Below are 27,197 nucleotides of genomic sequence, written 5' to 3' on the forward strand. Positions count from 1 at the left end.
ACGTCGGCGGTGAGTGGGCGGGGCTTCCGGCGGGCGGGGCGACGGAGGGCCGCTTCCGCTTCCGTGAGGAAGGAGCTGGGGCCGCAGTCATGAGTCGCTTCAAATTCGTAGGTAAGACTTTCCCCGAGTTTGGGGCCTTTCTTTCGGTTCCCGGGCCTCGCGCACCACGGCCACAGGGCCCAGGACGTGAGCTCTCCGGCTTTTTCTTTTTTTTTTTTTTTTTTGCGGTACGCGGGCCCCTCACTGTTGTGGCCTCTCCCGTTGCGGAGCACAGGCTCCGGACGCGCAGACTCAGCGGCCATGGCTCACGGGCCCAGCCGCTCCACTGCATGTGGGATCTTCCCGGACCGGGGCACGAACCCTTGTCCCCTGCAAAGGCAGGCGGACTCTCAACCACTGCGCCACCAGGGAAGCCCGCTTTCCGGCTTTTTGAGGGTTGAAAGTGCACTCTGTGGAGGAGGGTGAGGGGAGGCCTCTGGGTATCGGTAATGTTCTGGATCTCAGTATGGGTGCGGGCTTCACGGGTGTGCTTCTTTGTGAAAATTCACGAGCTGCGCAGTTACGGTTTATGCTTTTTCCAACATATGTGTTGCGTTCAATAAAAAAAAAGGAAATAAAACTACTAAAAAGCAAACGAAAGGCCTGTCACTATGTTCTCCTCCATCCCACGCGCACCTCCCCGCGGTTTCCCGTTTCTTTGGCGGAGAGGAAGATGGCTTCGAGGGACTCGTTGACTCACTAATTCATATCACAGTTCATATCACAGTAACTGGGCGCCTCTAGTGGGCCAGGCACTGGCCTAGGAACACAGACACGGCCCCTGCTCTGCTGGCATCACCATCTGGTGGGGGAACTGGAGGACACACACAGTGGGAAGAGAAAAAAGTTTTATACTTGGCAAGTACAATAATCTATTTGGCATCGGTAGAACAAGAGATGGGGAATTCGACAGGAACTAAAGGAATAAGCATATTTAGTACCAGACTTAGGAAAGCCTGGGGGAGGTTGTAAGAGCTAGGATTGGAAGGGTGACTTGGAACTCGAATGTGTTGGCTGAGTTTAATTTTCTGTGTATACAGTAGAGCTTCACTGAAGGCTTTTGACAAGGAGCATTAAGTAAATCATTGAATGCCAGTTACATATTGGGAGCCTTGAGCTATGGGATACAGCAGTGGGTGAAGCTGGACATGATCCTTGTCTTTGTGAAGTTTCCAGCTACCTGAAGGTGGAAAACGACAGTGATCACGTCTCTGCTTTAGTAAGGTAGACAGCTGTTGTGTAGGTTTGGTGGGTCATAGGGAGAGACAGGGAAGCATTCCAGAGCTTGAACAAGGGCACTGGAAAAGGGAGAGAGAAATGGAAGAGAGGTACATATGCAGCATTTAGCAGCTGAGTGTTTATGGCAGGTAAGGAAGAGTGAACAGTCAGAGATGACTCGGTGTTGGGATAAATACCTACCTAAACATGAAATGGAAGCATGGGTAGTTTGGCAGTGCGTGGGAGATGTAACGAGATCCATTTGGATTAGGTTAAATTTGAGATGCTTACAGGACATCCAGGTGGAGACATTTACTGGGCAATTGGAAATGCCTGGCACTCAGGAGAGAGCTTAGGATTATAAACTTAGAACAGTTACTTTAGGCAATATTTTTTACTGAGACATTGTACTAAGTATGTGGAGTTATAAAGAATCTAGTGGTGCAGTTAGTTTTCAGACTGGAGAGGTATGTACAGTCAAAGCAAATGCAGGGGAGAATGTTTAAGTAGCACATTGTTAAAGTGCCACAAAAGAGGTTTTTAAAAATGCTGTGGGAGAGCCTGGGGTGGGGTTGGGGGATGGGAAGGTCATCAGAGGTTTAGACACTATCCAGGTGTGGTGTCTCTCAGCCTGTTTATTGCAATCTGTGATATAATTGATGGGGGAGATGGGGTAAGAGCCATGAAACACCCCACAAAAGACAATTATTTTTTTCTTTTAAAGGTTTGTGTTTGTATTGTAATAAAAAAACTAAATCCCTGCCTCAGGTTTTGTCTCCTTAAATCCATGCTCTGTGTAGCCTCCAGAGTGGTCTTTATAAAAACCAAGTCAGCTACATTTTTCTTGTGCTTCAAATCTTTCAGTCACTGTCCTCAGGACAGTTGAAGTGCCTTAACATAGCATACATTCTGTGGTGTGGTCCTGCCTGCTTTTCCGGCCTCATCCTTTTTATGCTCTGTAAACACTTGGAGGTGCTGTTTCTTGCCTATGATAGGGTTTTAGAGTGGCAGTTTGGGGTCGTAATGTCCCCTCTGCCTCTAATCTCCTCTTGCCTGTTTGATTTTTACCTGTTCTTTAAGACTGCATAACTCTACCCTTTACTTTACCCCGTTATTTTATAATTAAAATATGTATGTGCCTTTCCCACTAGACCACACTCTTTTAAGGCAGGTACTTGGTGGTATTTATCTTTGTTTCCCAGGGGCTTAGTACAGTGACTGTTCAATGGAAGTATGAATGAGTGGATAAAACAAGATGTGTTATTTTAGTACTAAGTTTGTAAGAAAATTTATAAAGGAATCTCAACCAGATAAGCTAAAAAAGACTTCTTAAAGAAGGTGGGCTTAATTGGAACAATTTTTTTTTTTGTATGCTCTCCTTCATTTCCACTCTCCTGAGGTAACTGGTGTCTAAAGTTTATATCCTTCCCATATTTTAAAATTTATACAGAATCATAAAAATATGCAAACATATTCGATGTGTTTTTTACAACAAAAGTGGAATCATACTATACATTCTGTCTTTGTTTTGTGACTTACTGATAGTTAATATTTATTCCATGCCATTTAAAAAGTTCTGCCTATGACCCACTACTCAAATCTCTGCCCAAAATAGTCATGAGCAGTACTTTGGAAAACAACATATCAGGCCCATGGACGATTGGTCCATGAACAAGCTTTGCATGGAACAGTTGCATGAAGAATTAAACCAGTGGAGGAAGTTTCCTGGTGGTCTAGTGGTTGCGATTCGGGGATTTTATTGCCATTGCCTGGGTTCAGTCCCTGGTCGGGCAACTGAAATCCCACAAGACGCCTAGCATGGCCAAAATTTTTTTAATTTAATAATAGTAATAGAAAAACCAGTGTTAATAAGAGCAGCCTTAGATTTTGATTTAGGACAGCTGACTATCACCAGGTTGTAATCCTAAATTTCCCCCTTCTCAAATTATGTAACCAATGGCTGCCCCTTACAACTACAACCAGTGTTTCTAATGTGGGGAAGGAGGGCGGGAAGCAGATGTATTTGTATTTTATGGGAAACATTGCTCCCTCCTAGAGGACACTTCAACATTGTCCTCGGTTGTACTTGAGACTAATTTCTGTGACATTGAGTATCATACTACAGATGACTATATCCTCAGTCTGAAAGCAATAAGAATCTATGCTTAATCATTGCAAAGTGATAGAACTTGGGATGGAGTGGAAGCTCCCTTTTCAATGCTGGCTGGTTCATGCTCTGAAACTCACCCACCAAAGGTCACTTAAGGACATAGAGTGGAGTATACCCCAGGGGTGATGGGGTGGCAGCAGTGATGTGTAAATTTGGATGCATTTACAGCATTTCTTTGGATGTCTTGTGTTTAACTTTGAAATAACATAGTGCCCTTTTAAAATTAAAAGATATTTTATCCCCTAAGTCTTCCAAAGTAAAATTGATACTCCAGGGAATCTCAGGGTGTTAACATACTCTGGAATACCCCTCGTTTGAGAAGCATAGGTTTAAAGTGATTCCTATCTAGTAGCCTCTGCACTCCCTCCCACCAAATGAGCCAGTGAGCAGCTGGCAGTAATTAGTAGCAACTACCCCTTGGGGCCAACCAGCTGGGGGCTGTTAGGTATCTAAGATTTATCAGTAGTTGTGTTATTTTAACGGGGTTCTGATCCTGCCCTGTGTCCCTAGAAGCAGGCTGATTGGGGCTGCTGGCCATCTCTTACAAATCCCATCTCGCTAGGGACTGGAACTTGGTCATTCATTCATTCATTCATTCTACAAATATTTACTGAGTCTCTGCTGTGTGCCACCTGATGTGCTAAATGCTAGGACTCAGTGGTGGGTAGAAACTAGGTTACAGTCTAGTGGTGGAGACAGCCACTTAAGTGCACTAATGACTTTACCACAGTGACAGAGAAGAGGGCACTGAAGAAAAGGAATATGGTTCTCTGGGCATTTGACGAGGAACAGAACTTAGACTGGGAGGTCTGAAAAGGCTTCCTTGAGGAAGTGTCACTTGGACTGAGCTCTGAAAGATTAAGAGTTAAGTAAGCAAAGAAAGGCAGGGGGAAGGTTCCAAATACAACAGCCTGTGCAAACATTCTGTGGCAGGAGGGTGCATAGCACTTTTGAGAAACTGAAAGAAGACCAGCGGGTCTGGAGCAGAGAGAAATGGGGAAGGGGTTGAGGGAGGAGGGAGAATTGTACAGAATCAGCTAGAGGTTTGCAGAGCTAAGATCCTACCATGTTAAGGGTGTATCAGGAGTGACAGGTAAGAGTACCATGATCTGATTTATGAATGAAAAGAAACCTTCAGTCAGGTGGAGAACAGAATGAAAGGGGGTCAGAGTAGCATCCAAGCTGGAGTTGGTTGCTTCAGGTGTTATGGTGGTAGTGGAGATGGAAAAAAGTGCACGGATTGAGAGCTTAGGAGATAAAATCCACCTACTTGGTATATACAGATTGAGAGAGAAGGTGATGCCGTAGATTGTCTTAGTCCGTTTTGAGCTGTTGTAACAAAATAGCACAGACTGGGTAGCTTATAAACAACAGAAATTTACTTCTCACAGTTCTGGAGGCTGGGAAATCTAAGATCAGAGTGCTGGCATGATTACGTTCTGGTGAGGACCCTCTTCCTGGTTCGTGGCTGGTGCCCTCTTACTGTGTCCTCACATGGAAGAAGGGGCAAAGGATCTCTCTGGAGCCTCTTTTACAAGGTGGTCTTGTCCAAAACAATATCCAATCTGGAGCCACGTATTTGAGTGTCCTTCAGATTTTGAATCTAGCACAGAAATTGGCCAGCTTTCCCTTAAAGGGTCATATGGTATATATTTTTTTATTTTGCAGGCCATACATCTGTTGCAACTACTCAACTCTGACCTGTAACTCAAAAACAGCCATAGATAGATACTATATAAACAAATGGGTGTGGCCGTGTTCCAATAAAACTTTATGAACACTGTGAAACCTTAGTTTCTTACAATTTTTACATGTCATAAGAGCTATTCTTCTTTTGACTTTTTTTTTTTCAACTTTTAAACAATTCTTACCTTAGGGGCAAACAAAAATAGACAATGGCACGCAGGCCGTAGCTTGCCAACCCCTTGATCTAGCGCATTTCTTCATGGCACTGCCTTGCAGAAGCAACTTGGTCTGCCATGTAGTGGTGGTTAGCTTGTTCTCTAATCGCTTTTATTTCCTGTAAACCTGAAGTTATATCTAAAGGCTAAAACAATCGTAAATTCTCTACTTGCTGTCCCTTTGTATCCCTAGATCATGGTGACAGTGGTATGACATGATTTATTGAGACCAGTGAGGCATCAGTTTGGAGATGTATTTTTCTTTTGGTTACAAACAGTTTTCCACTCTTATTGTTTTGAAAAATAAAACTCATTAATACTGGCAACAGTTTTTAGCAGTAATGCTTTTAAAGCAAACTAATTAAGGAGAAAATTAATGGAAAAGAAACATTACTTATCCTTATAAGATGGCATGCCACTAAATGTATGAATCCCTCAGTATTCCCCCCCCAATCAGAGTTAGTGATTTTCTGCTTTGCCTTTTTTTCTTCCTGTCGTGCTCTCTCACCCTTACCTCTCATGTACTTAGTTTTTCAAGCTAGAAGTCGATGTTTGTACAGGATTTAATTTTTTTAGTTTACTGACAGTAGGCATACATCTGATAGGAATTTTTGAATTTAAAAGATACTGTCCCTTATATATCAGAACATTTCAAACAAGTTAAATAAATAGGATTTTGACTGGTTTATTTTCGTGGTTGAGTCCTGAATCATAACCAAACTGACTTACATTTGGCTATTTAATAATGAGGTCTTGATTGGGAGTGTTAACCACTTAAGGTAGTATGACAGTATAGCTAATGTTGACTGAAATTCCATTTGTTGTTCGCATGTTACAGAATTTATACTGTGCCCAGTAATAATAATAATAATAATAATTACATTTTATAAGGCTTTTAATTTGTAAGATACTTACGCATTCATTTTCCAATTTGAGCCATATTTCACTCCTGAAAGGAGAAATTTTATGCCCACCCTCCCTATTAGTGAGGAAACTGAGGCTCAGAGGCTACTCATTTGCCCCCAAATCATTCAGCTGATGAGTCATAATTCCAAGAATTCTGATTCCAAAGCCCATTCTCTTTCCAAAACTGCAGTTCCCCATTTTATTGTATTTCTTGGAAGTTGCTCACAGATTGAATATTTTTTGATGATCAATTTGAACTTTTCTTTGACGCCTCTATGTTGACTTGTTAATTGTCTTAATCACTCTGTTGGTGTTTTCTGGGGAGTCGGTGGGTGGGGAGTGAGAGGCCCAGAGGCCACCCAGGGTAGGAGAGAGGAGACAGAAGTGAATCACAGTGTCCAGAAAAAGAAGCTACTTGCCTGCATAGGGGAGGAAAAACTTCCTCCTACCCTCTTAGGTTCTGTGGCTGGGCCTAAGAATAAAACTGACGTAAGGCAGATTAACAGGAGAAAAGCGTACTTTTTTTTTTTTTTTTTCACATACATGGGAGTTTTCAAAAGGAAAATGAAGACCCAAAGAAGCTTTTAGACCAGAAAGCTTACTGAAAGGCCAAGTGGGGATGTGATAAGACAAAGGGACTTAAGTTATACAAATTGTGGGACAGTGACTAGGAAAAAATGGGGAAACTAATGAAAGATAGGAGTTATTTTGGGTTTGGCTGTACAGATCCATTTCGACTTGACTCCCAGTCTCTGGTGATAAGAATGTTCTTCTCTTCCTGGTACAGGAAGAGTACCTTTCTCATGGGAAATTTTATGACCTATTTTAGGTAGAAAAGGAGAGATTAGGGATCCTTTCCTGCATTTGCTGTTTCTTAAGTGCCTTCAGCTCAAAATAACCAATATGACAAAGCAGCATATTTTGGGCTGACATCCTGAGCCCCTTCACCAAACTTGACTAAGGCGAAGCACCCTATTCATCAGAGGATAGAAAGCAGCTTTAATAACTGGCTGGGGAGTACACTTCAGGCAAACCACATGTCAGAAAGGAAAGGGCCAAGAGCTATAAGTCACAAGAGACTCACGTAAAAAGGAAGAAATTAGTGGCTGAGCCAGTGCAGGATATTGTAAAGCCCAGGGCTCACCTGGGTCCAAAGCTGAATATAGATCTTTGATGTACACTATGACTCGGGGCCTCAAAGACTGACCCACGTCAGGAAGAGGTAGGTTCTAAGAAGCAGCAGCATCCATCACCTGGAGTTGGCCTCAGAGCATGGAAGAACGATTTAGCATCCATTCCTGTTAGGGTTGAGACAGGGACACGGGAAGGCTTCATAAACTGAGCCTCCAAGTTAACCTTCAGTTTGCTTTTAAAATTAGTATCATAAAGTTCACTAAATTTGCTTGCTGTTTCATTTGTTTTTCCCTTTGTTTTCTAGCAAAAGATTGCTTTAGAAGAATTCTGATCTCTTTGCTGCACAAAGGGGTAAAATGGGCCAGAAGAGACACAGGCCGTTTCTGTGTTCCTAATGCCCATCCGTGGCGGGTGACCGTAGACTGAGTGTGTGAAGGGGTATTGCAGGCAGAAAGACCTCTGCACCCTTCCCTGGGTTCCTTTCTCAGTCTGCCCCTTTCCTTACTTGAAAAAAAAGTAGATGCTGATTTCTTGTGATTTGGGCCATTCCACTGAACCCCTACCTTGTATTTATAGTAATTCGGTAACATTTGTGTGTTAATAGCCCTATAAAGGGTATCAATTGTGAATTCATCTCCTACCCTCTATTGACATATATGCTGTTGCCCAAATATCTTTGAAGTTTTTTGCATTGTGCCTTTCTCTTGCTGTTACAAATGACTAGAATACTCTCCCCACCATATCTTGGATTATCCAAATTCCCATTCATCTTTCAAGGTCTGGCTTAATGTTGAAGCAGCACAGCTTGTTGAGGGCTAGCTTGGTAGAAATCAGTGAGAATATACCAAGAAGCAGCTGAAACTCAGCAGAAATAATTTGGGGGTCTGTGGGTAGGCAACTGTCCTACCCAACCATGAACTTGGAGGTTCTCCTAGTGCTAAAAGCTAAAGGGTGTATATTTTAAATAGGGAAGGTGTTTTTGTTGCCCATGGCCATCACAAGCTGACTTCACATCTCGTTATTCCCCTCGTCGCCTTATGCTCTGCAGCAGGATTTATCAAGAACAGCACTTGGTGTGGGGGTCAGATTATTCTTTGTTGTGAGAGGCTATCCTGTGCATTGTAGGATATTTAGCAGCACCCATGGCCTCAAGCCTAGATGCCAATTGCACTCCCCTCTGTGTGACAACTAGAAATGAATACAGACATTGCTGAATGTTGGGGTGGGGGAAGGCTGGGAGGGGAGAGGTTAGAAGAAGAGAGGCACTGCAGAATCACTCTGCATTGTGAACCTCAGCTCCACAGGCACAGTGAGTCTCTTCCAGTTCTCCGGATGCAGTGTGTACCTACACACACCTGTATGTAGAATGCCTCTTCTGTTTGTCAGCTTCTAAGCTTTAGCTTTCAAGATCTAGCTCTTCTGTGAACCTTTTTCATCATTCTTGCCAAAACTGTTAGTGCTACTTCTTTGTGCTCCAAAGCACAAAGCTGTAAAATAATTATTTACAGGCTTAAAACTGTATAGAGAGGGCTTCCCTAGTGGCACAGTGGTTAAGAATCCGCCTGCCAATGCATGAGACACGGGTTCAAGCCCTGGTCCGGGAAGATCCTACATGCCACGGAGCAATTAAGCCCGTATGCCACAACTACTGAGCCTGCGCTCTAGAGCCCGCGAGTCACAACTACTGAAGCCCGTGTGGCCTAGAGCCTGTGCTCTGCAACAAGAGAAGCCACTGCAATGAGAAGCCTGCACACCACAACAAAGTAGCCCCCGCTCGCCACAGCTAGAGAAAGCCCACACACAGCCACGCAGCCAAAAATAAGTAAGTAAATTTAAAAAAAAACAAGTGTATAGAGATCCTACTATATACCAGCTATCGTGCTAGGTTCTAGGGATACAGCATTGAAGAAGATAAACATTTCTTGCCTCATGTTGCTCACAGTCCAGCTTCTTATATATCACAAATTATATTTGTAGTTCCCATATAGACTGTGAATTCCTGGAAGGCAGGGACCAAGCGCCGGGTCTTGCTCATCACCCCCTAACTCCTTACATAGTATTTGACATAGTGTTGGTCTTCATAAGTATTTGGTGAATAAAGGAAATAAATAATTTATTGCCCTCTCTGTATCTCCACTCGTATTACCCTAATTCAGGTTCTCTTCATTGCAGATATGAGCTCTTGCCTGTTTCCAAGTAAACTATCCTGACTCCATTTGCCCCCTTTAATCCCACCTTCTACAAAGACGCCAGAATGAGATGTCCAGAATACAAATCTTAGAAGCCATCAGTGCTTCTTGTTGCATCTGGTATTTTAAAGACAAATGTCTGTAACATAGCTGAGTCTGCCCTTTTCTGGTCACTTCCTTCCCTACACTTCTTTCCACCAGTCAGAACAGCCTGTAGCTCTCCGTGATCACCGTGCTATTTCAGACCCCAGAAGCTTTGCTTCTGCTGCTTCCTCTTATCTGCAATTTCCTGTCTTCTACTGGGTAATTCCAACTCATCCTTTAAGATTCAGTTCAAGAATCCATTCTTTCTGGAAGCCCCTTCTGGGCTAACTACCAGACTAAGTTGGGTGGGCCTCCTCTGTGTCCCACCGTGCTAGTATCTACTTGTGATTTCTTAATTGTTAATGGGAATGCCTTCCCAATTCTACAGTGAGTTTCTTGAGAGCAGGACTTAATATCTTTCATCTTTGTATCCCAGGTGTCTAGCACAGTGACTGACAAACAGTAGGCACTTAGATTTTGTTTGAATGAATGAATGTGTGAATGAAAAGCTTAGTAACAGGACCTTTTATTTAAAGTAAAAGTTTCAAATAGAGGCTCTTAATGATCATGTGTTTTATTTTTGCTTTCTACAGACATTGGTATCAACTTGACAGATCCTATGTTCAGAGGAATTTATAGGGGGGTTCAAAAGCATCAAGGTAAATGTTTCTTTTATTAAGGTAAATAGTTTATCTGTGAAGACAAACTTTCTGACTCAAGGGAGACCATAAGAAGCTTCACCCACTCTTACAATTGAAATATTAAAGAATTTATTATGCATCTTGGATAAAACTATAAACAAAGTGAAACACATATAAGCTATATTGGTAAACCATGATCATGAACATTTATAAAATACCTATTACAACAAAGTGTTATCAAGCCCTTCTTATCTGTAGAAGTTTATAACTTTGAATATAGAACTTTAGATAACCATATGCATAAAAGGCAAACCATAAAGCCAAACAGACTTTTCCCCTTTGTGGTCAACAGAATAAAAGTACAATTGAATGGATAACTATTCATCTATTTTGCCTTATATGGGTTTCTTTTTTTTTTAAAGTATCGCTAGGTCTTTGCTTATATGATAAGCACTCATCAAATAGTATTGATTTGACTTCAGTAAATATGATTTTACTATGTATTTTTCTTTCAATAAAGGATAACTAAATTATGGGTAAGTGAATTTTTAGTTACATTTTCTTAATGTGGGGTTCATCTTTTACAGATGACTTACGGGATGTAATAGAGAGAGCTGTTCAGATTGGTGTTAAAAAGGTAACATTTCATTTTTGTTATCCTTATGGTTTTTTTTAAAAAAAACTAAATTTTGGTTAAAATACTGCAGAAAAGAAGAGAAAGCCAAACCACATTTAGCATTTTGTGATATGTATTGTCAACATGTAATATTAGCAAGTTAATGAAATAAAATATCAAAATATTCTGTTCTCAGGAACTTAAGTGACACAGACCTTGTGAGTGGATCTTCCATGTGATCAGAAGTGTAGTAATGGCCAAGTCTCCCTGGAAAAGTTTTTTAAAACCCATCTAAATTACCAGGCTTCTTAAGAGGCAACTGTTAGTAGATTTTGTAACAATTTAGCGTTTGTTAGAAGTAAGCAATCATCAAAAAGACATGTATCTAATCACCAAGTTTAGCTTTTATACTATGTATAACATTTCAAATAACTGAGAGAACACTTTAATTTTTATGGTGGTAATTTGATAGGAGAATTCCTACTACTTTTAGAGTGTTCTAAGCAAAAGAATTTTAGTTTGGTGTCAAATTTTTTGAATAGATATTTCTTTTTAATCAGTATTTTTTTTAAGTAGCAAGCTAGCCCACACATGCACACAAGAAATAAGATTAAGTTCCAAAGGGGACTTCCCTGGTGGTCCAGTGGGTAAGACTGCACGCTTCCAAAGCAGGGGGCCTGGCTTCGATCCCTGGTCAGGGAACTAGATCCCACATGCAGCAACTAAACCCGCATGCCGCAACTAAGACCCAGCGCAGCCAAATAAATAAATATTAAAAAAAAAAAAAAAAAAAGATTAAGCTCCATAGTGTATCAGGGCGCTTAGTAGCTACTGTTTCTAAGTTAAATAAACCTCCGTTTTAAAAAGTGATACTCCTGGCTAAATGAGTTCTGCAGTCTCCAACTCTAAAATTGTATTAGTTATTATTCAGAAGTAGTAAGGATAAAAGTTACAACATAATTTCTCATTATGTGGTCATTCTTTGCTTGGTAAATCACTTTATAAAATGTTTTTCTGCAAACTCTGAAATACCAAGCTCCTAAATTTTGTCAACTGAAAAAAACTGCACAACCTAAAGCTTGAGAATTATGTTTTATTTGGCATACTTGCTGAATTACCAGGCTTCTTAAGAGGCAACTGGTAGTTGCCTAATCCTCTCAGGTGGCTCTGAGGGACTGCTCCGAAGAGGTAAGGGAGGAGCCAGGATATATGGGAGTTTCGCCAAAAAAAACCAAAACAACAACAAAAAAACAGGTAGTGGAACATCAAAAGATGACTCCTAATTAAAGAAAAAAAATCTCAAGTTAATGAATTTAGCACTTTTCTACATAAGGGAAGATGCAAGAGTCTGGGCTCATTGAAATCGTTCCTTTGATGTGCACCTTCACTATCTAGAGCAAGTATCCTGTTTTTCGCCATCCTGATTCCCCTCGGTGCACAGTCTGAGGCGGCTGCAGTGGCTGAGGGCTTGATGACCATAACATCCTTTGTTGACTGATATGGCAGGAGACATTTTTCGTAGATAGTTTTCGTGTGTCATCCATGAATAGTTTAATCTTAACATTTATAACACCCACATGGATTTAGGAATGATAGAACTGAAGAACTGAAATCAAATTTACTTGGACATGGTTCCAAATTGAAATTTAATCCAGTACCTTGTAGCTTTATGGTAGTGATTAAAAGCACAGTTACGGCATCACAAACCTTGGTTCCAGCCCCAGCTTCCTTCTTCAGAGCTTTGTAACCTGTAACATCTCTCTAGACTTCAGTTTTCTCATCCCTAAATCAAGAATGACAATAATAGCTAATAAACAGAATTGTTGTGAAGATTAAATAAAATATAGGATGCAAAGCAGTTGATATTGTACCTGGCATAAAGTAAGCAACATTTATTATGTTTATAGTGGAAGCTGTCATTGTCGTCATCATCATCGTCGTCATCGTCGTAAACTGGGAGAGGAAAGTATATGTCCCCTAGTCTTGTCCTTACTTTTTCATCTATTTGGGAAAGTTACAGGTAAAATAAAAGGTAGATTTGATTACAGACTATTTTACATAATTGAAAACTGGATGTGGGCACCTGATCCTTTTTTTTTAATTTTTATTGGCATACGGTTGATTTATAACATGTTTCAGGTGTACAGCAAAGTGAATCAGTTATACATATATCCACCCTTTTTTAGATTCTTTTCCCATATAGGGCATTACAGAGTATTTTATTTTAATTAATTAATTTATTTTTGGCTGCGTTGGGTCTTCGTTGCTGTGCGCAGGCTTTCTCTAGTTGTGGCGAGCGGGGGCTACTCTTCATCGTGGTGCGTGGGCTTCTCATTGCAGTTGGTTCTCTTGTTGCGGAGCACGGGCTCTAGGCACACAGGCTTCAGTAGTTGTGGCATGCGGGCTCAGTAGTTGTGGCTCGCGGGTTCTAGAGCGCAGGCTCAGTAGTTGTGGCACACGGGGTTAGTGGCTCCGCGGCACGTGGGATCTTCTGGGACCAGGGATCGATCCTGTGTCTCCTGCATTGACAGGCGGATTCTTAACCACTGCGCCACCAGGGAAGTCCCCACCTCATCCTTTATTAAAGAATTAGGTAGTGTTAGTAAACAATAGTTTTCTCAATATTTTTGTTAATAATATACTATGTTTTACAGGCAGAATAGATACTCAGTGTCTATCATTTCAGAAGTTTATCACTCTGTGAAAATGTCTGTTTATCATTTGCACTATCTCCTGTGTTTTCTGTGTGTTCTATTTACGTGTGTACCTAGATGAATTCTTCATTTTAGCTCAGTGAGTCTCTTGAAGTATGCTTTAAAAAATATACCTCAGTGTGTTTAAATCACTTCTTCAGAAGAATGTGCACTTAAGCAGCACTGCCTCAGTAGTCACCATCAACACATAGCTCTTTAGTGACATTTTCCCTTAAACAGGTTAGCAAAGATGCTGTTCTAACTGCAGTGGACTCTGATAGCTACCTCTGTAGAAGGGCTTCCTTGCCAAGAGCTATACATTTCCCTACAAAGAATTTTATCAGTATACATTAATCTAGTGATTGTCAAACTTGGCCTCAGAACTCCTTCATATTAAGATTATTGAGGACCCTAAAGAGCTCTTATGTGGGTTCTATCTATTGATATATATTGTATTAGAGATTAAAACAGAAAGTTTTAAATGCAGTTGTCTTTGAATAACACTGGTTTGAACTGTGAGTTCACTTAGACACAGATTTTTTTCCAGTAGTAAATACTACAGTATTACGTGGTCTGAGGTTGGGTGAATATGTAGATGTGGAACCCCGATACAGAGGGCCGACTATAAGTAATATACAGATTTTCAACGGCGCCCCTAACCTCCACATTGTTCAAGGGTCAACTGTATCTATATATTAATTCATTTTAAAACAGTAGACCATTATGTAAAATAAATAGCATATTTTTATGACAAGTATTTTCTAAACCAAAAACATTTAGTGACATGAGTAGAATTTGTATTTTTTTTAATATCTTTTAAATGTCTGACTTAATAGAAGACTGCTGAGCTTTCATATCTGTTGCTGCAGTCCCTTGTGATGTTACACATCATGTAGCCTCTGGAATACTTGACTGCACACGCGTGACAGGTGACAGTGAATAGGCAGATAACATCTTACTATTATTATGATAATAGTTTTGACCTAACATATCCCCTGGAGAGTCCAGGACCACACCTGGAGAACTGTTTAGTCAACACTATTGAATCTCTAATTTAGATTAACAGAATTCTAAATTCAGAAGCTTTTAGTTATTCATTCTTTCCTAATGTGATCTCTGTCCTCAAGAAATTCGTGGTCTAATAGGAAAGACAGACATGTGAATACATTTTAGTAGGAGTCACAAATTCTTTGTAGTGTGTGTATGTGTGTGTGCGTGTGCGTGCGTGCGCACGTGGAGAGGGTATTCAGGATCCACTCTGCACAGGAGGTGATCTTTTAGCTGAATTTTTAAAGGAGGGTTGGTATGTGACAGAGAGAGAAGCATTCTGGAAAAAAGCAGCAGCAAAGCACGTTTGGGAAACTCTGGTTGACACTCTGTTAAAGTGGACTTATTTCTTTCTGTTTCAGTTTGTGATTACAGGTGGAAATCTACAAGACAGTAAAGATGCACTGCATTTGGCACAGACAAATGGTATCCTCATATTACTTTTACCCCCCAAAATGTGAATTAAGTTATTTTGAAGAAGTCTTTCTGAGAACTGCCTCAGGTACAAATACTGTAGACACAACAGGAAGATAGACCAATTTCAGTGCGACATGATTAAGATGAAAAAATTGAAAGTGCCCATTGTTATATCAGATGTTTGATGAACGCTCTTGTATTTAATAAGGATTAAGATTTCAGTTAATGAGAATTAAGTTCACTAGGCATAAAATTTAACCTCAGATATTCCTGATGTAGAATTTTTGTGTATATGCCATAATGTGTTTAAGATATGAGTTGCTTTTTATTTGCTCTTTTTTAGCTTAGGCTGTGAAAGATCATTTATCATTTATAAATATTTATAAATATTCATCATGCAGATCAGAGACACTGTGCAAGGCCCCAGGAATGCAAATAATAATATAATATATAATCCCTCATATGCTCACTTTATGTTCATATATTTGCATTTATTTAAAGTCTGTAAAGTTTTAGAGTTGATTCCTACAAGAATCCTAGTTACATAAAACACCTCCTTTACCTGGCATTCATGTACCTAACCTTTTTTTGGTTTGTTTTTTTGCTGGGGAGCAGCAGGGAGCATACTTCATGTGCTAGACACTGAAGAATTAGGCATTCCATGTTATTTTTCAAAATACTGGTTTATTCATTAAAAGCTGTTTTTTATTGAAATCTTTCTAAAATGCATACTTCTCTTCAGGATCCACTGACACTTTTTCTTAGTGATTAAAGTCATAAAAATCATCATCTTCCCAGAAGCTTTTGATGTGTATAAGAATATTATCTTGCATACTTGTTATTCCCCAAACAGATACGCCTTTAAAAGTTCTCGGATCTCCATTGTCAACCCTTTTCCACTCCTCTGCATATACCTGCTACCTCACGGCTTTAAAAGCTCCTTTTATGCATGAACATATTCGTGGGAGCCTGAGGAAGGCAACAGGTCTCTCCCATGGGTTCATCAGGTGCAAGCGCCTTAAGCTTCTTAAGCCCTTTTCAACCTCACACTTGTGTTCCATACAATTAAGATACCAAAGTACAGCCTCCAAATAAGTGAGCTTTATTTTCTATTAGAAAAGTGAATCCTACTTCCACCTCTGTTACCCTTTTTAAGGGAAAGGAATGCATTTTAACTGTTAATACATGAAACCTGAGTCACATAAACAGTGAATATTAAAGATAAAATTGTAGAATGAAATGTCATTACCTAAGAAATTGTTTCATTTTCCATTCAAAAGGCTCAGTAAATACCAAACTTTGGAAGAGTTGAATTATTTTTACCAGTACATTAAGGCAATTTTCATATTCATGTCCTACTTTGTTAGTATTCCAAAAATTCTTACGTGATTAACCCAGTGCAATTCTGGTAGTTTGACTAGTTTATGGGTATTGTTAAAAACTGACCAGTTGAAATTATTTGATATTATATCATTTTTGCATATTAAATATAAATATGAAAAAATATTTTGAAAATAATCCTAAGACATTATTTTGTGCTAGATATGTTTTTCAGTACAGTTGGGTGTCATCCTACAAGATGTGATGAATTTGAAAAGAATAACCCTGATCTTTACTTGATGGAGTTACTAAATCTTGCTGAAAACAACAAGGGGAAAGTTGTAGCAATAGGGGAATGTGGACTTGGTAAGTGCCAACTTATCCCGTTAGAGTGACTTTGTTTGAAAATAATTGATTTGTTGTGTACAAGTCATGAGTAATTATTGATTCTTTTTTATCTTTTAAAGATTTTGACCGACTGCAGTTTTGTCCTAAAGGTACTCAGCTCAAGTAAGGAAATTTGTTGTCTTTAGAAATTATCGTATTGTAAAATCTTAAGGGTGATTTTTAAGTAGATTTTATCAGTTCAGAATGTAGTTAGATTAAGCGTGAGGGTTTTTTTGTTTTTCCCTTTGTATATTAAAAGTTAAGTGAAACAAATTCCATGCGTCCTTGAATGGAATTCATAAGGTATGGAAGCATATAGTTCCCTAATTGTTTAAGCATTTAACTTGATTTTAATGGTAGAAACAGGGATGAGTTTACGTGATAGACTTTCGATTTTTGTTTGTTTAATAAGAGCATTCATACATGAACCATTCCAATAAAATGAATTAAATTCAGTTGTGGGGCATATGATTTAAGAGTAAAAGATATTATTAATAAAAAGAGATTATAGGATCAATCACCAAAGCTAGAAAAGCATATTTTACTCTTGCTGGGTGTTGAATATTGTCAGTTTGGAACCTGAGAATCCTTTCATAGGATCCATGTTGGGAGTGGTGGCTTCTGAGAAAACTCCAAGCTCACAAGCCTCAGAGACTTCTTACAACCCATTGCCTGTAGCTGTTAGTTGGAACTCCTGTCACCAGACTGGTGGGTAGTGTTGAAGGGTGAAAAGAAAAATTATGTTATAGGCTTAATTTAAGACATAAGCATTTTGTTGAATTTCAAAAACAGTGTATTAATTGTCAAGATGGTAAAACATTAAAATGAGTTTCTAAAGGAGGCTAATTTAGTTATTCATCTATTCAGCAAATATTTATGGAGTAATATGTGCTAGAAACTGCTGGGAACTCATAGTATACTCATAGTATACAAAACTATGAATAAGGTATAGTATCTGCTCCTGGAGCCATTTAAGAATAAACAACCCTCCATCCTGCTTAGTTTCTCATACATGAAAGAGGAGTCTGGATCAAATTCTCTCAAGATACCATCTAGCTGTCTCATAATATTTAATAATTAACTATTTCTTGTCATATGATCTTGATTAAGCCAGTGCTTGATGGCCTGAAGGGACTTTTTAAACCATACCTGCCAGAAGTGTACTTCCTCCCACTCCCTCCCCTGCCCACACACGCAATCCCAGTGTGACTGGTCCAGGTGAAAGTGCCCCCAGTGAGGCGCAGATTGACCAGTGAGCCTGTCGTACCCTGGACTTCAGGGTCCAGAATTCCTGAAGGACCATAACCAAGTGACACAGGATGGGTTAGAGTAATGTTCTATGGACTCTTGCTTTCAGGCTTCACAGTTATAGAACCTTTCAGAGCTGTTTAGTTAGCAGCATATTATTTGCCGTGTTTTTCAGGGACATTCACGTGATTACTGGCAGGATTATTAAATCTCTGTACCCCTCTCGAATATCATGTAGGTCAGTTCACTTAACCTTAAAAGTTCACATATTCACATTTAAAAAGAGAAACAGTTGGCTGTAATACCTTCTTTGGTTAAGCCCACACATCTTAATTCCTCCACTTTCATGTCTGTTTTTGGCCAAGATGAGCCTCGTGAGGCAAACAGATTGTGTGGTGTGACCATCAAGGACAGTGGCAGAGTCCTCCATATGACTTTTCATCCAGATGACTTAAACTGATTCTAAAATGCAACTTAAATACTTTAAACCTGATCTGTGTGTGTGTTTAATGAAAACATTGATAGTATCAGCTCTCTTTTACTGCTCCATCATCTTCAGATCAGAACTTAAAACGATGTATATATAGCAGTATATAGTTTATGCTTCAACACACGTGCCAGTTGTCCAGATGTTGATCTGTAATAGAGTTGAACTCCATTGATTAAGTGAATGATTACCAAGTGTCTCCTCAGTCTGATACAAAGAAGAATAAGTGCCTCTACAGATAAGAGAGGACATAAATAATTAAAACAGGTTGGAAAGTGCTATCAAAAAGGCATGTGAACAGCAGAGGGAAAGACTCACTTTCTAGGGGGAGTCAGAAGGCTTTGCTAAGGTGACGGGATGTGACCTAGGCCTCTTCCAGAACAGGTAAGGCTAAGGACGAATTAAAGTACAGTAGAAATTTTGAATAGATGGGCAGTTGAGTTTGAAATTTCATTTTATTATAGATCATCAAATGACTTAGTGAGTAAAAGAGTGACAAACCAGTAGTAATTGCATTTGGATTGTTGTTATGGAAACATATACCCATGTCTTCTACCTTTGCTCCCTCCTTTCCTATAGCATGTACTAACAGCATCACCCCTATTCTCTGCCACACAGCACTCTGTACTTGTTTCAGCATTTCTCACATTGTAATAAAAGTGTTTGTGTTACCACTTCCGCTCCCACAACAAACTAGTGTCTCTGAGTTCTTCAAAGGCACAGACCAAGCCTTCCTCATGTTCTAGTTCCTATGGCGCCTAGCACAGTACTCTTAGCACATCGTAAATGTGCACTGAACTTTTAATAATAAGGAAAGTGTCTTTTTGATTCCTGTAGAGCATGATGGATAAAAAGCCTATAATTCAGCTTTTACTGTTGAGTCTGTTGAAAGAATTTAGATTTTGGTCTGTGCTTATATATGCCAGTTGTCCATCTGAAACAATTAACTAGTGTGCGATTGTCACTTTTGTTTTACTTTTTAAGTAAAAACGTATAGTCAAAAAAAAGACCTGTGAGAAGAGAAAAATAGAAAATAAATTAGTATAATGGATTAGGAGGCAAGACCGAAGAAACACCCACCACTGTGCAATAGACAAAGTATCTGAAAAATAATGGTAAGTAAAGGCAGTAGATAACATAGTATTAGAAGACCTTTGGAATCAACAGATCTTTAGGTTTGAATCATAACTGCCTTTTGGTACCTATATATTCCTTTGTAAATCTCAATTTCCTCATCTTTAAAATGGGGATAATACCGCCTGCCTTTCTTAACATTTAGTACGTAAAGCCATTGTGCCGTGCCCGGCACAGAGTCAGAGCTCCATAAATTGTGGCTGTTGTATTATTCTTAGAAATACTGCCAACCTAAAGGAAGCTACTGGCTATAGTTTCTGTGTGGGATTTTTGAAAAGTGCTTTTTAAAGAGCAAAAAGAGAAGAAAAGCAAGAAGACAAGGAAAAGACCTGATTTAGTTATGGAAAGGTTAGCCTTTAGGCATACCTTGTATTTTCAGTTTCTCTGCTTTGTGCTACTACACTCCTTTCCTTGTTGCAAGTTAGAGTTCTGTTCACTTGAGTGGGAGGCATTTGCTTTGGGCATTTTTCTTGGGGTTACTACTGTGCAGGTCTTTTTCTTTTTTTTTAGTCAGACATCAGACAAAATTTCAAAATAATCATTTGCGGATTTAGGAAACCTCAGAGATGATGGCAAGGAGCCTCAGTCTCTCCTCTGGCTTAGAGGAGGGAGTAACACTGGGTTCAGGTGCGCTGCTGGAACGCTTTGGGTCTTCTGGAGTTGCCTCAGTCCAACTTACAGGCATTCCTCTGAGATATCGGGGGTTCAGTTCCAGACCATCTCAATAAAGCCAGTCACAGGAATGTTTTGGTTTCCCAGTGCATATAAAAGTTATGTTTACGCTATACTGTAGTCTGTTAAGTGTGTGATAGGATTATGTGTAAAAAAACCATGTACAGACTTTAATTAAAAAATACTTTATTGCTAAAAAAATGCTAACCATCATCAGAGACTTCAGCGAGTCAGTCTTTGTGCTGGTGGAGGGTCTTGCCTCAGTGTTGGTGGCTGCTGACTGATCAGGGTGGTGGTGCTGAAGCTGGGCTGGCGGCGGCAGTTTCTTACAATAAGACAGCAGTGAAGTTTGCTGCTTTGATTGACTCTTCCTATCACGAACTATTTCTCGGTAGCCCGCGATGATGTTTGATAGCATTTTACCCACAGTAGAACTTCTTTCAAAATTGGAGTCAGTCCTCTCAAACCCTGCCACTGCTTCATCAACTAAGTTTGCCATGTCATTTCAACAGTCTTCACAGTATCTTCACCAGGAGTAGATTCCATCTCAAGAACCCACTTTCTCTGCTCATCCATAAAAAGAAACTTCTCGTTCCTTAAAAGTTTTATCATGAGATTGCAGCAATTCAGTCCCATCTTCAGGCTCCACTTCTAATTCTAGTTCTCTTGCTGTTTCCATCACATCTGCAGTTACTTTCTCCACTCAAGTCTTAAACCCTTCAAAGTCATCTATGAGTGTTGAAATCAGCTTCTTCCAAACTCCTGTTAATGTTGATATTTTGACCTTTTCCCACGAATCACGAATGTTCTTAATGGCATCTAGAATGGTGAATACTTTCCAGGTTTTCAATTTACTTTGCCCAGATCCATCATCTGTGGCAGCTATAACCTTACAAAATGTTTTTCTTAAATAAGAAAACGAGAAAGTAAAAATTACTCCTTGATCCATGGGCTGCAGAATGAACGTTGTGTTAGCAGGCACGACAACAACATGAATCTCATTGTACACCCCCAGCAGAGCTCTTGGATGAATGGGTGCATTGTCAATGAACAGTAATATTTTGAAAGGAATCTGAGCATTAAGTCTCAACAGTATGCTTAAACTATTCAGTAAACCATGTTGTAAACAGATGTTCTGTCATCCAGGCTTTTGTTATTCCATTTATAGAGCACAGGCAGAGTAGATTTAGCATAATTCTTAAGGGTTCTAGGATTTTCAGGTTGGCAGATGAGCATAGGCTTCAACTTAAAGTCACCAGTTGCATTAGCCCTTAACAAGAGAGTCAGCCTGTCCTTTGAAGCCAGGCAATGACTTCTCCTCTCTAGCTATGAAAGTCCTAGATGGTATCTTTTTTCAACTTAAGGCTGTTTCATCTACATTGAAAATCTATTGTTTGGTGTAGCGACCTTCATTCATTATCTTCACTAGATCTTCTGGACACCTTGCTACAGCTTCTACATCAGCACTTGCCGCTTCGCCTTGCACGTTTATGTTATGAAGATGGCTTCTCTCCTTAAACCTCATGAACCAACCTCTGCTGGCTTCAAACTTATCTCCTAAAGCTTCCTCACCTCTTTCAGCCTTCATAGAGTCAAAGTTAATTAGGGCCTTGCTCTGGATCAGGCTTTGGCTTAAGGGAATGTTGTGGCTGGTTTGATCTCATATCTAAACTACTAAAACTTTCTGCATGTCAGCAGTAAGGCTGTTTTGCTTTCTTATCATTTGTGTGTTCACGGGAGTAGCACTTTGAATTTTGTTTCGGAACTTTAACTTTGCATTCACAACTTGGCTGACTGGCTCAAGGGGCCTAGCTTTTGGCCTGTCTTGGCTTTAAACATGCCTTCCTCACTAAGCTTAAACATTTCTAGCTTTTGATTTAAAGTGTGAGACATGAAACGCTTCCTTTAACTTGAACACTTAGAGGCAATTCATTGTAGTGTTATTAGTTGCTTAATTTCAATGCTGTTGTATCTCAGGGAATAGAGAGGCCCAAGGAGAGGAAGAGAGACCAGGGAACACGCTGGTAGGTCAGAACACACAGAATATTTGTTAAGTTCGCTGTCTGGTATGGGCAAGGTTTGTGGCTCTCCAAAACAATTGCTATAGTAACATCAAGGACCACTGATCACAGATACAATAATGAAAATACAATAATACAATACAAATGCAATAATGAAAAAGTTTGAAATATTGCAAGACTTGCCAAAACGTGACACAGAGACACAAAGTGAGCGAATGCTGTTGGAAAAATGGCGCCGATAGACTTGCTTCACGTAGAGTTGCCACAGATCTTCAATTTGTAAAAACAAACAAAAAAACAGTATCCAAGAAGCTCAGTAAAACAAGGTATGCCTGTAATAACAGCTGGTACTCTGAAGTTGAACTTTTCAAGCCCTGACCTTAGCTATTGTTGACCCTAAAATGTAAGAAGCAGTAATGTTTACAATCAGAAGCAAATTACAGCTTTGCTAAAGTAAGCAAATCTAACTCAAAGAATGATTCTCATTTATGAATTTTTAAAAATCTTAAAAGAAGCAGAGAAGTCTCTTAATAGGTGCCACTGGACTTCCCTGATGGCGCAGTGGTTAAGAATCCACCTGCCAGTGCAGAGGACACGGGTTCAAACCCTGGTCCAGGAAATTCCCACATGCCTCGGAGCAGCTAAGCCCGTGCGCCACAACTACTGAGCCTGCGCCCAGAGCCTGCGTGCCACAACCACTGAGCCCGAATGCCACACGCCTAGAGCCCGTGTTCTGCCGCAAGAGAAGCCACTGCAATGAGAAGCCCGTACACCACAACGAAGAGTAGCCCCCGCTCGCCGCAATTAGAGAAAGCCTGTGTGCAGCAGCAAAGACCCAATGCAGCCATAAATAAATAAATAGATAAATAATAAATAAATCAATAAATATTTTTTTAAAAACACCTGTGTTAAAAAAAATACAGGTGCCACTTCCTGCCCTTTAGCTTCTGTTTTTATTCCTAGTTACCGTAGTGGGTTGTTTTTTCTTTAAAGACCCTAGTCATTGGATGTTAAGTACCAATTATCCTCAATTTGTATTACTGGGAATGATTTTTTAACCACATGGTTTTCTTATGATACCTAGCTGGCTTGAGCACGTCGACCTTTTCTTTTCTCATATAAAATTCTGTAAGCACGTTGCTTGGGTATCTGTTATTTTCATAAATTGTACTTTTGCCTACTCTGCGATAGGAAGGCTTATTTCCAAGCTGATCATTAGATTCTGTACATCTGTGGCTTGGTTGTATGGCTGTGTGTAGCCAGAAGCCAAATACAGAGTAAAGTTTACATAATGACTGGAGAGCACTTAACTGCTGACATTTGAATTACTTTAGAGGTTATGGAAATAGTGACCAGTAGTAATTATTAAAATATTTTGTCCCAGTGTTCGTTTATATTTCCTACACTGTGAAGTTTCAGCACCATGCTAACTAAAAATATTTTTGCTTATTCTAGTCCAGCAGAATCTGAAAAAAAAAAATTGGATAATAAAGACATAGACCACCAATTTTAGGATGACTATTTCTTTGAGAAGTACATTTCTATTTCTAATTTTAAAATGTAGCATTTTCAAGAGTTTTACAAAGCGGGTACTCTTAGGAAAATAGTTGTCTGGCACTTCAAGGAGACAAGATATAGGAAAACACAGCAAAAGAGATTTAAGTTATACACGGAGAAATTGTTCCCCCAAATTAGGGGCCTAGAAGAGGTAAACCCCTTAAGAAAATAATATGACACCTATTGTCTGTAACTCCTGGTTTAGCTTAAACTACATGACCATTAATGAGAACGAGAGGGAACACTGCTGAAATGAAGACACACAGAACTCCCACCCTGTCATGTCCTCTGGATATTGTCCTTAAATGCTGGGACCAGGAAGAGGCTTCTTGAAAGCCTCTTGTGTGTTGTGATCTTGGACAAGGTCTTACACTCCTCTGACACCAGCTCTTGTCCTATCTATCCTAGGGTTATTTTGAGGATTAGATGAGACAATGGTATAAGGCACTTAAAACTCTTTTTATAAAGAACTCTAAAATGTTCAGGACTGCCATTTTATCATGTAATTTTCATTTTTCTGAAAAATAGAGTATTTCAGTTTTTGTGCTCATTTGTTTCATAAATTCTTTGTGTTTAGTTTTTAAGGGAATCCTTCTTTTTGCTCAGTGGCAATAACTCCTTGTATAACAGCACATAGAAAACACTGAGTAGAAGTGGCTTCTCACTGGAGTGAGTTGATGCCCACTGGTGGTGCTCAGCCAGCTCTCGGGACAAGGGGCTGGCCATGTCTTTTCGGCCACCAACACATGCTTCGGGGAAGGGATCCCACGGGTGATAGGAGGGTGTCCACTCCATTTGTTGGGATTTAGTCAGAAAGCTAGTTAAAAGTAATTATTTGGGGGAACAGTCTCCATCACTGTAAACTTAAACCTTACAGCTCTTTACTTCTAGCGATCAATGGTAAAGTGCTACCTAATTTACCTGGCAGTTACAATGGAAAAACTAACAAACATTTCTGAAAATAATTTTGTAATCCCAGAAAATGAAGTAACCCTTTCAGGAAGTTTTTATAAAAGCTTTTGGCTAGGCCTGATGTGTTTTAAATGCCTGAATTCACTATTTCTGTTCTATCATTTCTAGAGAATAAAAGCCCTTTAACTTAAAAAAAAAATCATTTGACAATTATTTTTCTCATGCTAAAATAAAATTTTTAATGAGGAAATTTTTTTTTCCATTTTGCAGATATTTTGAAAAACAGTTTGAACTGTCAGAACAAACAAAATTACCAATGTTTCTTCATTGTCGGAACTCACATGCTGAATTTTTGGGTGAGTTAAAGCTAAAATCTCATTTAAAATTTAAGAATTTGCAGATATCAAGCTATTTGCTAAAGCTGAAATCTCATTTAAAATTTAAGAATTTGCAGAGATCAAGTTGTTTCTGTTTTAAATTCACAGACATAATGAGAAGGAATAGAGATCGGTGTGTAGGTGGAGTGGTAAGTATAGAAACTGCTTTTAATAAATGATGTTGGCCTCTATAAAGTGATTCAGATGTCAGCAATAAAGTTACGAAGGTTCTGCTCTCTCTTATTAGAAGGGCATATAAATTTACTGTTAAATCTATAGATCAGATATGGTACAAACATAAACCACACTATTTTAGTTACATTTACTTTGTTCAGAGTACAAGAATGAGTACAGAATTCTGTTCACAAGAAAACCCTGTGAATTTAGTCCTGCACATTGTAATAGTCTGCATGATCTTCTTTTTCTCCACTTCCTCCATCAGCCGTTCTTTAGTGTTCTTCAATTTAAATTTTGAGCAAAATATAAACGAAATTTAATAATATTTTAAAATATTTTAGCACTCTTTTCAGGTTTGCCTTCTTAATTTCTTGTCAACTATATTTATTTACTATTACCACTCTGATTAGAGACACATTCTCATTTCTGTAGTCTGCTTCTGCTCGAAACACTTCTCTATGGTCATTTCAGTCATTAGTCTTGAGAAAGTTCCATAAATAGTATCTGTGTATCACTTAGCTTGGGTATCCATAGCAGTGATTTTTAATTTTTTTTTTTTGGATCATGGACTCCTTTGAAAATCTGCCTCAGAAAAATGCTCATATGTACAATTTTCACATGTAATTTTAGGAGAGACTCACTGGTCTCCAGCAAAAAAGCTGTTATCCACATGTAAGTGGACTTTCTCAGTTCAGGCCTGTGTTGTTAAAGGGTCAGCTGTAGTTTAAAAAACTTAACAGCAACAACAAATCCAACCTAAATGTTTGACTTTTATCAAAAGAAAATTGCCAAATAAAGAATTAATAACTAATTTTCTAAAATGGTTTATGAGGGTCGTATTTAAAATTATCTTATATTGATGGAGGCTATGTTTTCCTTCTAGTCAGCTGGAAGTGCTGAGGGGAAGAACAAACCCTTTTGAGCAGCTGTGTAACAGTTATTTTTGAGAAACATGTTACCCACAGTGTATTCAGACTCTCTGGATGCTATATTAATGTGACTTCACTTGTTAGGTGTGTTTAAAGGAGTCTTGTCACTTATGATTACATAAATACATCTGAAGTGTGAAAATTTTTGCTTTAACTCCTTTATCTTTGAAGGAGAAAAATTCCATCTCAACCCTTTTTGCTTGCTGAGCTGATATTATTGACTGTGTAACAATTTACAGTTTCTAAGCAATGTTCTTACAATCTCTTTATACATCTTAAATTTTTCTCTTAAAATTCACTTCTAGAAAAAAAAAAGCATCCTGTAACAAAAAAATTGAACATTTAAAAATATTTTTTAAATAGTCTTGTAACATTTTACCTTTTCCTCATGCTTTTGCCTAGAATGTGGCTCTCTCCTCCAGTCCCCTTTCCTGGAGGTACAGCAGTAGTGCTGGTGCAGAGACCTCAGCACAGCCACAGACAGAAATTCTAGGCAGCCGTCTCCTTCTTGCCTCATCACATTGGAGATGACAGGTTATAATTGTGAAATTTGATTTGAAAATAAAAATTGTAGGGGCCACATTTGAAACCCCATGTTCAAAAAACCCCTACTGCGTTTGTATTTTTGCTTAGACAGTCCTATTAATGTTATTTAGAATTTTAAAGAAAATTAATTATTATAATAAAAGTACGCCTTCATGTCCTTAGGTGCATTCATTTGACGGTACCAAGGAAGCAGCAGCTGCTTTGATGGACTTGGGTCTCTACATAGGATTTAATGGTTGGTAGGTCCTTGAGTTCTTTGGTTTTCGTTTTTTTAACTTTTATAATTAAGCAGATTCCTTAAACTGTTTTATAGGGAATTACTGATAAAGATTTAAATTTGTTTTTATTAAAATTTATGTGTTCTGCATTGACCTT

The 27,197-nt window shown here is 39.1% G+C and overlaps 1 protein-coding gene across 11 annotated transcripts in view; it reads left to right on the forward strand.

Annotated features, from left to right (window-relative positions):
* The first annotated feature begins 48 nt into the window (after positions 1–48).
* TATDN1 (TatD DNase domain containing 1) overlaps positions 49–27,197 on the forward strand; it is a 43,234-nt gene continuing 16,085 nt past the window's right edge. For 3 of the 11 annotated variants that reach the window (XR_002642042.2, XM_022554065.2, XM_022554063.3), the window contains exons 1-9: positions 49–111; positions 10,235–10,300; positions 10,870–10,919; positions 15,001–15,064; positions 16,598–16,741; positions 16,843–16,885; positions 25,064–25,149; positions 25,279–25,319; positions 26,985–27,061. Coding sequence is in view for 10 of the 11 variants with exons in the window: in XM_022554065.2 (XP_022409773.1) it covers positions 90–111; positions 10,235–10,300; positions 10,870–10,919; positions 15,001–15,064; positions 16,598–16,741; positions 16,843–16,885; positions 25,064–25,149; positions 25,279–25,319; positions 26,985–27,061 (593 nt within the window). In the remaining variant the exon portion in view is untranslated. The other 8 variants (XM_022554068.2, XM_022554067.2, XM_089898742.1 and 5 more) reach the window with 8 other exon arrangements.

This window comes from Delphinapterus leucas, chromosome 17, assembly GCF_059928025.1.
Source record: "Delphinapterus leucas isolate spDelLeu-1000000601 "Yukka" chromosome 17, BTC_Dleu_Yukka2, whole genome shotgun sequence".
Lineage (NCBI taxonomy): Eukaryota > Metazoa > Chordata > Mammalia > Artiodactyla > Monodontidae > Delphinapterus > Delphinapterus leucas.